Genomic DNA, 12210 nt, shown 5'->3' with positions numbered 1-12210 from the left:
TTCTTTCCTGGCATCTTTGCCTTGCGTGTAGCCTGAGGAGAGCTCATGAGAATTTATGAGTAGCTCAACATATGCCCACTTAACTTTGCTCAAGGTACTCAGTCCTACTAAGCAAGGACCAAAAGAGCATCAAAGGAACCACAACCCAGTGTATCTCTATGAAACTTGGACAGGTGACTGACTGTCTCAAAGCCTCAATTTATTTGACTATGCAATGAAGGCAGGTGGGTGGATGATGACTACAGAGACTCTCAGCTGTGTTCCAAGAGTGTGATGCCCTATGCAGGTGGCTGGGCTGTTGGTAACAGATGGAAGCATGTGATCAGCTCTTACGTCACTCGCAATCTCCCGGGAGGCCTTGGCAGCCACGATAGGAATGGCGTCACTTCTTAAGTCATATCCTTCTTTCTTGGCTTCTTCCATGGCCTGGCGATAGAGGTTCTGAGGAAAGAAGTAGTAACTTTTAGACACAGTGCCCACTTTCATTCTAAAAATATGTTAATATTTCCATCAAAGGAAGACTGTGATGAAAGGAAGACTACTTTTGGATACAGAACAAAAACTAGTATGTTCAGCCTTAAAAAAATTTTTTTTACAAGATCTCTTTTACTTCTTACTTACACAGTGTGCAAGTTATTTGTTGAACTTGAAGTTTTACTTTTAGCAGGTTTAACTCCTTCAAATTTTACTCATTATTAACTCTGAAATGTTCTTGAATTTGCTCAGCATTTGTTCTTTTCATGAAATTACCAAAAATGTGTTTATTTAACTGCAAGTTTGAATTAGGATCAATTTTACCAGCAGAGAATATGATATAATAACAACACTACTGCCATGAGCATGTACCTGTATTCCAATAGTGCTAAGCTAAGGATCATCCACTGTTTCTGAATATCTTTGTTAACACTATTTGCTCTCTATTCATTTTGTTGATTGCTGGCAATTGCTAGCAGACAGAGGGGTAGCAGGAACCAGGGATTTATGAGTCAAAAGGACAAAACTGATGAAATTATAATAATTTCTTTATGAATTGGCAAAATACCCACTATTCAGTTTCTGTGGCAAGACAGACATACACAGAAGTTAGAACATAGGTATTCCAATGGGAACACAGCTTGAGAACCACTACATTAAGTCATCTCTACCTGTAATATTTAGTCTTTTTTAACTTGTGAACCATTACAAGAATTTAATTCTTAATTAGTAATAATTTTAAAATAACTTTTAGAGTTTGAGAAGGATGTAATTGAATGTTTTTAATGTGGATTATTAATGTGTAACAATTCACATTCTCTTATGTTGCAACTTTTTACAAGGAAAAGCTAAAGTAGACAAGAATAAATTTAATGTATTTGAGATAAAATCCCAAGGGAGGGCATTTGTTCTTAAAAATTTCTAGAAACGTTTATTTTGTAACTAGAGAGTCAAATACTCTTATACTTTATATTTTTCCTTTGAACGATAAATTCTCAAGTTTGCCCTTATGTATAAGTGGGAAAAAATGTGCTTGAATCATTTTGTGGCTTCAGGCCAAACATTTTATTCTTTCAACAATGGAAAAAGAGGCCGGGCTTCAAGGAAAACACTTTTAGTGTCATCAAGTCTACGTTTTAAAGAATGTCTAGTAAGTTTAAACATTCCAAGAGAACTAGAACAGTAAATGTGAGTTTAAGACAAAAAAAAGAAGATATGGTTGCTTTTTTATTTTGTTTACTAAGTATGACGTGAAGGTATCATTGGTAATGGGTTGAGAAGAAATTCACATGGGCCATTCTAAAATCTAATCTTCAAAGACAGTCTTTAGGGAATTAACATAATTATGCAATTTAAAAGAAATAAATCCAGCTGAAAATTTGAGAAGTAAAAAAAAATAGCCTAATTTCCTCTCAGCAGTCTGAAAAAAAAAAAGAAAGAAATCCTACTTCATCTGACCTAATTTTAATAAAAGGGAGAGGCTTAAAAGCATCATTACCCTTTGGCATAGAAACTAACAGCATCTGTCTAGGGTGAGGCAGAACATCTGGGAAAAGCTAATCCAACAGAGAAGCTCTGTGGCCAAGAGAAAAATTGTTCATTCAAAATTGACTGAAGCCAAGATCAGTCAAATACTTATGATCAGGCTTGTCCTTGGGCCTTTTTATAGTGCTAGACAAAAGGAAACTGAGTCCTCTTCATTTATACTTGATGTGCCTCTTCTTCAGGGCTACATGATAGGCAAAAGTAATTAACAGGAGTAAAATAATGAATGCGGTCAGGACTTGAAAATGAGTACTTAAAATTTCCAGTGTTCTCAAATTAAAGGCAACTCCACCCTCTTTTTTTTTTTTTTTGAATGAAGATACACAGAAGCATGTAAGAAATCAACATTCATCTTGAATGAACCAGGTAATTCTTGACCTTGATGAGAACAATTGGGTAAGAAACTGTTTCCTATTCTGCAAAGATATGTGGGGCTGCAAAGATATTTAGTGGGGCTGGAGACAGTAGGTTAAAAAATGTTTTTTTATTGTTCTCTTACAGTTTTGAGATGGATGAATTCAAGAATTCTTATTTCAGTTCTTGTAAATGTGGTTATTTTTAGCATAAATCAAATAAACAGGCTATTTTAAGCATAGATTAAATAAAACTAATTTTCATGGTGACTTGAGTGTAAAGGGAAGAAATTAGTTTATTAAGCAGTTATTATGTGCCAGGCCCCACCCAGGACGTACTACACATACTACCCTATCTAGCCATCATAAAAATTTTTCAATAGCCATTTTTATTTCATTTTACAGATGAGATGACTAAAGGAAACTCACTGAACAAATTTTGAAGCAAGTACTAACCCGATAAATGGCAGTAATTATTTAAATTAAAATCACAATATGATTTAATCATTAATAGTTGACTTTGAGAGTTTTTCCCCCATACTCATGACATGGAGATATTTTTGTATTTATCTGTTTTTTCTATTTTTTTTTTATTGAAGTATAGTATGGATGTAAGAGTTGGACCATAAAGAAGGTTATGAACCGAAGAACTGATGCTTTTGAACTGTGGTGCTGAAGAAGACTCTTAAGAGGCCTTTGGACAGCAAGGAGATAAACCAGTCAATCCTAAAGGAAATCAACCCCAAATATTCATTGCAAGGACTGATGCTGAAGCTGAAGCTCCAACACACTGGCCACCTGATGTGAAGAACAGACTCTGGAAAAAGACCCTAATTCTGGGAAAGATTGAGGGCAAGAGGAAAAGGGAGTGACAGAGGACAAGATGGTTGGATAGCATCACTGACTCAGTGGACATGAGTTTGAGCAAACTCTGGGAGATAGTGGAGAACAGGGAAGCCTGGCATGTAGCATTTCATGGGGTCACAAAGAGTTGGACACGACTTAGCAACTGAACAACAACAAATAGTTGATTTAATAATACAATGATATGTGTTATTTTCTTCTATAACTATTTTTGAATACAAGGATACATATATTCATGGTAGGTTACAGACAAAAATAAATAAATAAAACTAAGCTAACTGGTCAATATGTGAATTAAACCCATAATTCTGACCTTTCTGCTACATCAGCAAAATCAACATGGTCAGGTTCAAATAAACAGTCTTACCTCACTATAATTTATTTTATTTTGTCTTGCCAATGTAATTTCAGGTGTATCAGGCATCATGTGGATTTGAGTCTTGTCTTTGTCCCAGGCTTCTGTGTATAAGCGCTGTGAAGGATAAAAAAGGTTATTGAATTAGGAAAACAATGGTTGTTGTAAACAGAGGTTTCCAACTTTGCGATCATGACAAAAGTTGAAAGTTACCATCCTTACTATCTGGGCTGTGTGCTGTACACCAACATTCTTCGATCTCTTTGATGTTACAATATATATAGTCACTAAATATAAGTGTAGGATAAGATATGAAAAGAAAATGTGTGTGTATTTTGTTACAAGACCACCTACACTTCGATTAGATTAAAAGCAAGTACTATCTAAGCATGTATACACATCTATATGTACCGAGGTTATATCAGCAAATCCATCCCATGATTTTGTTTGTTTATTGGCTGCAGATGTACCTGTTATGCCATGTCTAGATTTCTTTTTGATAAATGTCATAAAGACTTGCACCTGACTTGTTTGTTCTATATTTACTTAGGTAAGTACAAAACAAGAAAAAAAAAAAACCTTGATATCAAACATGTATAACTGTTAGACTTAAAACAATTTAAACACCAAACAGTTGTCCTACTTCTATTTCACAAGAGATATCAAAGCAGAAGTTTCTACATACATTTTGAGATACCCAACCAAATCCCCATACACAGGATGTCAATTGGATAAAACAAAAAAGACTTAGCTAGTCATAGATATTCTCAAAGACATACAGCCATACTTTATTTTCCCCCAAATTGAGGGCTCACCTTGTTCATGTTGATGGCATTGTTCTTGGCTAGCACCTGTTCCAGGGAATCAGGCACACTGGTGAATTTCAGCGTGTCTGGACGCTGGCGGTAGAGGTTATCACTAAGTATCTCTGCAGCTCTCTTGCACTTGACCACATCCACAGACCCAATGGGGACCCAACCAATGCCTCTCAGCCACTGGAGATCTGATTTATAAATGTTCTGGTGAGATCAAACACAAAAGCAAGGATTACTGAAACTGTTTTGGCACTTGATTTCAAAAATGAATGCAAAGGACTGGAAAATGTGGATAGGCAAACTTTATGTCTATGTCTTTTAACATATGAAGCCCAATAGGATATAGTTCATGGTATTATGTTCTCTCTAAAAGAAAAGCAAAGCACAGTAAATTAAGGGTGGGGAGGAAAAAAACATTATTCTTTTCCTGAGGGCTTTACCAATCCTAGACCATTATCTGCGTATTTACTATGTATTACCATCATAAGCATGGTCAACAGCGGTATTTAATGGGTCTCAGCACTTACATCACTCTGGAGGTCGTAGGCCTGCCGAGCATGGATGACATCGCTCTGGTCGGGCAGGCACGTCCACTGGTGCAGGTAGTTCCTGTAGTCTATGTCACTGACCAAGGTCTGGCACTTCTTGGCCAGCACCACCCCCAGCATGTCCACTGGGCTGCTGAACTTGGTCTTCCACTTCTCAAAGTCCTTCTTGTACTCCCGGTCACTCTGGATCTTGGCCACGTGCATGGACCACATCATCTTGGGGTCATCTTTGATGTCCCGGGCTCCAATGTGGTGGCCGAGCTGCTTGCGGTAACCATCTTTGTATTTATACTGAAATAAAAGTAGTCATTTAAAAAAATAAAAATGAATGAAAAGGCCTAAAAGTTTTATTAATATAAAACTCTATTTTAAAATTTGTAATTCTTGTAGAGAAATGAATCATCTGAATATCAACTTATCTCCTCATCCTAAACTCTGACTAGACTTCACAGCAATACTCTAATGGGAAGCAGGCCAAACGACATAGTTCTATGGTTTGCAGATGTTAAGTCTCTGGAAATAAAGGCAGCAACACTTTTCAGAAAATCAACTGGAGTTAATACAGCCTTTTTTTTTTTTTTTTTATCTTGGGCCAGTGAAATCGTTAACCCAGAAGTTTTATGTGTGATTTTGAGAATGCTACTCCTGAGTGCACGGGAACCATTTTACCCCCAACCCGCTGCACCCCTCCCAAATGCGGCTCTGCCGACTTTCACTGATTTACAGGACTCCCGAAACGGACTGGCTTGTGTTTCCGTCCTTGCATACCTGGTCTATTGGAGATGAAATTTGGGTGAGGTTTGTTGGGATTCCTTGAGGGGGAAAAATAGATTATATGACTATAAGAAAGTGGTGTGTTGTTGGTGGCAGTAAGAGCTGACTGTGGATTATCTTCTGTCCACTTCAGGGAACAACATTACACAAATCCTAGCATATATTTACAGAAGTCTGAATTCTCCACCAAAGGTACTTCTTTCAGAGACAGCAGAAAGAGAAATCAGGCTCACTATATTGTTGGTTTAGGATGTCATAAAACTCTTTTTTCATTTAAAAATAACTCAAAAGGAAGCACTTAAAGTAGTTTTTCAAAGAAAGGATTGGCAAAAATCCTGAGCAGGTTTTAGTTCAGTTCAGTTGCTCAGTCATGTCCGACTCTTTGCAACCCCATGAACTGCAGCACGCCAGGCCTCCCTGTCCATCACCAACTCCTGGAGTTCACCCAAACTCATGTCCATCGAGTCGGTGATGCCATCCAGCCATCTCATCCTCTGTCATCCCCTTCTCCTCCTGCCTCCAATCCCTCCCAGGATCAGGGTCTTTTCCAATGAGTCAGTTCTTCACATCAGATGACCAAAGTATTGGAGTTTCAGCTTCAGCATCAGTCCTTCCAATGAATATTCAGGACTGATTTTCTTTAGGATTGACTGGTTGGATCTCCTTGCAGTCCAAGGGACTTTGAAAAGTCTTCTCCAAAACCACAGTTCAAAAGCATCAATTCTCCGGCATTCAGCTTTCTTTATAGTCCAACTCTCATATCCATACATGACTATTGGAAAAACCATAGCTTTGACTAGACGGACCTTTGTCAGCAAAGTAATGTCTGTTTTGTAATATGCTATCTAGGTTGGTCATAGTATGAAAGGGCAAAAAGATACAAACAAATGTAGATTCAAATTCTTTTTTTTTTTTTTCTGAAGTTTAGGATACTTGCTCTGCCTATGGGGTCTGAATACTAAAATCTTTTGGAGTTAAATTATTAAAGGGCTTTACAAATGAAAGACTTCATTTAAAGCACAATAAATGTGCTTTAACTGACACCCAGAAGAAGCGTGCTATTGTAATACTGACTCTGCCCTCCCACCCCAACCAGTCATGTGTATCTGTATATCCATGGAGTGTTGGTACTCACATCACTGATGATGTCCCTGGAGGCCTTGGCTGCCACGATCGGGATGGCATCACTTCTCAAGTCATAGCCTTTCTTCTTTGCTTCTTCGTTGGCGAGTTTGTACAGAGTCTATAGGAGGAAAGTCAGAGTTAAAGCAGGTTTGACAGTGAAAGTTTTGATGGCAACAATCTGGAGTTTATCAAGTGACATATCACAAAATTTAAAAAAGGAAAGGCTCTGGAAACAACTTCCTAGCGGTACTGGAAAGCAAATAAATTATATTTTACCAAAAAACTCTGTAGCATAAGAAACAAATGAAATATATCAATGAGTATTAACATACAATAATCTATTATTTATATCATTATAGATTTATATATAATATGTAGGTTATATGATATATTATGTATACCAACATAGATTAATATAATTTAGTGATATAGGTTGATGAACAAAGCATCAATTTATACATCTTAAGTGAAAAGAAACCTGCAGGACAATATGTTTAATATTACTTATTTGATAAAAAATAACATTTATATACTCTTATTCATTATTAAAAATTTTTGACAATATGATATTTTATAATATTTAAAAAACAAATGAGAAAACGATCAAAGCACAACTTAAAGTTAACTTGAGTACAATCACAACTTTAAGATTCTAACTTTTGGCTGCCTCATGTTAGTAAAACATGCACCTATAAAATTGCATTTTACTTAAAAAAATAGTAATTAGCCTTGTCAACAGAGAACACGTTTTTCTAATGCCTAAGGTTCTCTTCCTATAAAAAGAGCTTGATTATTTCATTTCCCCCTGCTCCCTTTAGGAAAATATGCCCAGTGCCCTCCTCTGCATATCTCCATGCTCTAAGCAGGATTCACCCCCGAGGGAAGTGGAGCTGACTCTCCTGCTCCAGCGTGGCCTATACTTGGATGAGGAACCCAATTCTGGGGTTCACTTAGCAAGTTCATTTGGCTCTCATACAAACGTGCCCTTGAAACTAACTTTAGTAATAAAAGATGTGAGATTTTGACTTCTAGTTTCATTGCTTTGCTTTCCTTCTCAATTCCACTCAGGATCCAGGTGGGAAAGGGTTACGTATTATTAGAGGCCCCCTTGGTTGGGCTGCCAGATTTAACAAATAGGAAGATAGCATGCCAAGCTCAACTTGAATTTCAGATAAACAGCAAATAATGTTTTCATATAAATAATATATCAGTATTACATTTGGTCATACTACCCCTTGGAAATGCCAAAAATACTCTCCAGTTGCACTGACTCACACCAGTAAAGACCATAAATGGAAAAGATAACGTGACTTCAGTTTTCCCCTGGAATCCTATAGCATATGATATTCAACTACAGATGAAAGGTTGGATGGGCTGAGTGTTCATATCACAGAGTTATACCCTCCAGGACAGCTGAGATCCAAGATTCTTCGTAAAAGTAAGTGTAGAAAACAACTACAATGACAACCACAAGTATGGCCCCACAAGATTTTCCCCTACCTCACTGTAGTTGAGTTTGTTCTGCCTTGCCAGCATGATCTCTGGAGTATCAGGCATTATGTGAATTTGAGTCTTGTCTTTGTCCCAGGCCTCTGTGTATAAGCGCTATCAAAGAATATGTTGATAGAAAAGAAAGAACATGTTATAGAAGACCATTTGAAACAGAATTACAAAAAGTCAATTAAAGCAGGAATGTTATTGACCTAATTAGGAAAAAATAAATCACACTAAGATATAGAGTATTCAACTGAGGTTTGAGTCTTAATGATAGTTATCAGGGTTACAACCGAGGATAATAGAAATTACTTAGAGGATTTCAAGTATGTCATTTAGGTGGTAAACAGACCCCACACTTGCATGGACAATTTTAACTCCACTAGTGATTAATGTCTCAGAACCTCTTTTTGCATCTTGGAGAAGCTTGAGGCAGCTGGAGCTCACCTTGTTCATGTTGATGGCGTTGTTCTTGGCCAGCACCTGCTCCAGGGAATCAGGCACACTGGTGAATTTCAGCGTGTCTGGAGGCTGACGGTAGAGGTTATCACTCAGTATCTCTGCAGCTCTCTTGCACTTGACCACATCCACAGACCCAATAGGGACCCAGCCAATGCCCCTCAGCCACTGGAGATCGGACTTGTAAACATTCTGTGAGGAGGAAAAAGGCAGGAACTCTTCAGCAAGATTGAAAAATTTAGGGTCAAGATACAAATAGAATCAATAATAAAGTACGATTCTGGTTGTTGCTTTTATAGAAAACAGGCTCGTTGTATTAGACAAACCAGCAGAGGAAGTATGTTGAAAAATGACCCAGAAAAGTAACAAAAAATGATAAAATATTTCAGGTTGTTAGGACAGGAGTAATTGAAAAGAGTATCTTCTGTCAGCCAGTTCATTGGATGTTCACTCTGTGTCAACAGGAAAAGAAGCTAACCCAGAGAAAGAGAAACTGTGCAAACATCCAGCTACAGGCTTTCTGTAAATAAATGCTGCTGCTGCTGCTGCTAAGTTGCTTCAGTCGTGTCCAACTCTGTGCGACCCCATAGATGGCAGCTCACCAGGCTCCCCCGTCCCTGGATTCTCCAGGCAAGAACACTGGAGTAGGTTGCCATTTCCTTCTCCAATGCATGAAAGTGAAAAGGGAAAGTGAAGTCGCTCAGTCGTGTCCGACTCTTCGCGATCCCATGGACTGCAGCCTACCAGGCTCCTCCATCCATGGGATTTTCCAGGCAAGAGGACTGGAGTGGGGTGCTATTGCCTTCTCCGAAATAAATGTTAATAAATGTTCTTTCTAGTCAAAAGAAACACTATGCAGCTATTAAAAGCCTATTTTAAAGAATATCAGTGACTTGTAGAAATGTCATTAATATGATGCTAACAAAAAAATAGCATAGAAAACAATTATGTGTATTACACGAGCAAGAGAGGGCTTTTTCAGTGGTTGGATTATTATTGCCTTCTATGTGTTTTTTCTTATATTTCAAAAATATCTGTAATGCTCTTTTTTCTAAGCAACAAGAAGTTAAAATGTAATGACAGGACTTCCCTGGAGATGGTTAAGACAGTGCTCCCAATGTAGGGGGCCTGGGTTCAATCCCTGCTCAGGGAACTAAGATTCCACATGTGGCCAGAAAGTAAAAACAAAACAGAACAATAATGACAGAGAACCTCTGAAGCCCAGAGGCAGACCTTTGGCTACTTTAACACTGTTCAAGATTCAGGACAAAAAAATGATCATCTTATTGGTCTGCAACCCAGCTCTTCACCAAATTCTCAGGATGGGAAGCATGGACTCCTTTCCAGAACTGTCTTTCCATGTCTTTATTTGACACTTTAAGTAATTTTTTCTGCTAAAGACTTTCATTCATAACTACTTCACAGTGGTGGAATTGGACCTTTGCCCAGCTCATTTGAAGGATTTTTACCTGGAACAGCATCTAAGTAGAGCATACAGGTGGCTCTTTTACTGTCTAGACTAAAAGCTGGTTGGAATTGCCTTATGCTGAGTAGTTACTGCCCTTTAAATAACAGCAAGAATGAAAACAATAACATTTTACACTTCTGGATTGTTTAACTTTCATATGCTTCCCACATTGTTAAGACTATATCACTATGAGAAGGAGGGGATCTTAAAAGGGCACCTGACAAATGCGGGCAAGTGGTCTGTCAATGTGGTCACTCCATGGGTGAGTTAACTGTTTTTAAGTACCTTCCTTGTGCAGGCAAAGCCTTCTTTGTAAAACACAGGGCTCTGCATCTTGTGGAAGGCTACAGAACACATGTGGGAGTTGCCACAGGCAGGCTACAGTTTCTAGGAACAACCATTTAATGAATAATTATTGTCAATTCATGTTATTCTCCAAAGTCCTCTAATGCTTAGTAATTCCTTCAAACATCTATAAAACATATGCTGCAAAAAATGCGCTTCTCACATCCAGATTGGAGATGGTGCCTCTGCTTCCAATAGGCACTAGGTTCTGTCATTACCTTGTGACTGCTCCACAAAGAGCCCTGCTGAGAGGAGAAAGTGCCAGGGAAATGACCCAATAGCGTCCAGACTCGGTGACTTCTCTTATTTCATAAGAACAACAATCTTGCAGCAGTAGTCTACTAATGATAAACTTATTTGTTTTTCAAGGAAGCTAAAAACAAATCCTTGAGTAACTTTTTAAAAAACAAAAATGTGTTCTTTCCCCCTTAAAAGAATAAAATAAAAGGTCTCCCTGTGGTAGACCTGGAATTCCAACACTGCTTAACTCCAGTTTATTTTTATAAGACTAAGTCCGGTCAGTAAACTTCACTTCCTTGTAAAGCCTAGTAATGTATCCACAATTAAACAGTAAAACTATTCTCTGATTCACATCTCATTCATTAAACAAGAAATCCTAGTTTGAGTAGCCCAGTGAGTTGTTTACGAAGGATGGCTTTCATATGGTTCAATTTCCTTCTGCACACGGCTGTTATAGATGCTGTACTCACGTCACTCTGGAGGTCGTAGGCCTGCCGAGCATGGATGACATCGCTCTGGTCGGGCAGGCACGTCCACTGGTGCAGGTAGTTCTTGTAGTCTATGTCACTGACCAAGGTCTGGCACTTCTTGGCCAGCACCACCCCCAGCATGTCCACTGGGCTGCTGAACTTGGTCTTCCACTTCTCAAAGTCCTTCTTGTACTCCCGGTCACTCTGGATCTTGGCCACATGCATGGACCACATCATCTTGGGGTCATCTTTGATGTCCCGGGCTCCAATGTGGTGGCCGAGCTGCTTGCGGTAACCATCTTTGTATTTGTACTGAAATGAAAATGCACAAACCAGATTTTCATTAGAAGCCTTTAGAGGTCACAAGTCTGTACAAATCGTCTTGCTTATATCACAGTTGTAAGCTGATACTTTTGCTAATAAGCACTAACTCAAGGCAGTCGCCTACCTTTCCTCTGGAAGCTTATAGTGGTAATAAAATAGATGGAACTGATATGATTGTAGTGTATACCCCAAATCACCTATGGCCTAGTAATAATGAATAGTTCCTGAGGCAGGACATGAACACAGTGGAGAGGCCATTTGGACCAAGGAACTTGGAGAAATGGGTTAGACACTAAAAGTATATCAGAAAAGAGATGTGCTCAGTGACAAGATGGGTTTAATAAGTAGTAAAATGATTTTCTGGTTTCTGTGAAGATAAAGTCAAGGTCAAGGACTACCTGCAGTAGCAACAGAAAAGAATTTAGTATTTCATAATGGATTCAGACTTTCAGTGATGGTGGCAAATTTGGCATCATTTTGCAAATTGACTAAACTAGGGGAGCTGACATAGCAGCCCAGCTGGTTAGAGCATGTTCCTAATAAAGTCATAGGTTCTC

The 12210-nt window shown here is 38.3% G+C and overlaps 1 protein-coding gene across 21 annotated transcripts in view; it reads right to left on the bottom strand.

Annotated features, from left to right (window-relative positions):
- Positions 1 to 12210, bottom strand: part of NEB (nebulin) — a 219953-nt gene that overhangs the window by 118311 nt on the left and 89432 nt on the right. For 20 of the 21 annotated variants that reach the window (XM_061438168.1, XM_061438021.1, XM_061438025.1 and 17 more), the window contains 8 exons: positions 11330 to 11641; positions 8795 to 8998; positions 8354 to 8458; positions 6864 to 6971; positions 4934 to 5245; positions 4407 to 4610; positions 3604 to 3708; positions 334 to 441 (listed from right to left, as the gene is read on the bottom strand). The exons of the other annotated variant lie outside the window; for it this stretch is intronic. In XM_061438168.1, coding sequence (XP_061294152.1) covers positions 334 to 441; positions 3604 to 3708; positions 4407 to 4610; positions 4934 to 5245; positions 6864 to 6971; positions 8354 to 8458; positions 8795 to 8998; positions 11330 to 11641 — 1458 coding nt within the window. The remainder of the gene's footprint in view (positions 1 to 333; positions 442 to 3603; positions 3709 to 4406; positions 4611 to 4933; positions 5246 to 6863; positions 6972 to 8353; positions 8459 to 8794; positions 8999 to 11329; positions 11642 to 12210) is intronic. 21 annotated transcript variants of the gene reach the window in all.

The sequence above is a fragment of the Bos javanicus genome, chromosome 2, assembly GCF_032452875.1.
Source record: "Bos javanicus breed banteng chromosome 2, ARS-OSU_banteng_1.0, whole genome shotgun sequence".
Taxonomy (NCBI): Eukaryota; Metazoa; Chordata; class Mammalia; order Artiodactyla; family Bovidae; genus Bos; species Bos javanicus.
Note: the sequence above shows the minus strand (reverse complement) of the source record. Positions and strands in the feature narration are given on the sequence as shown.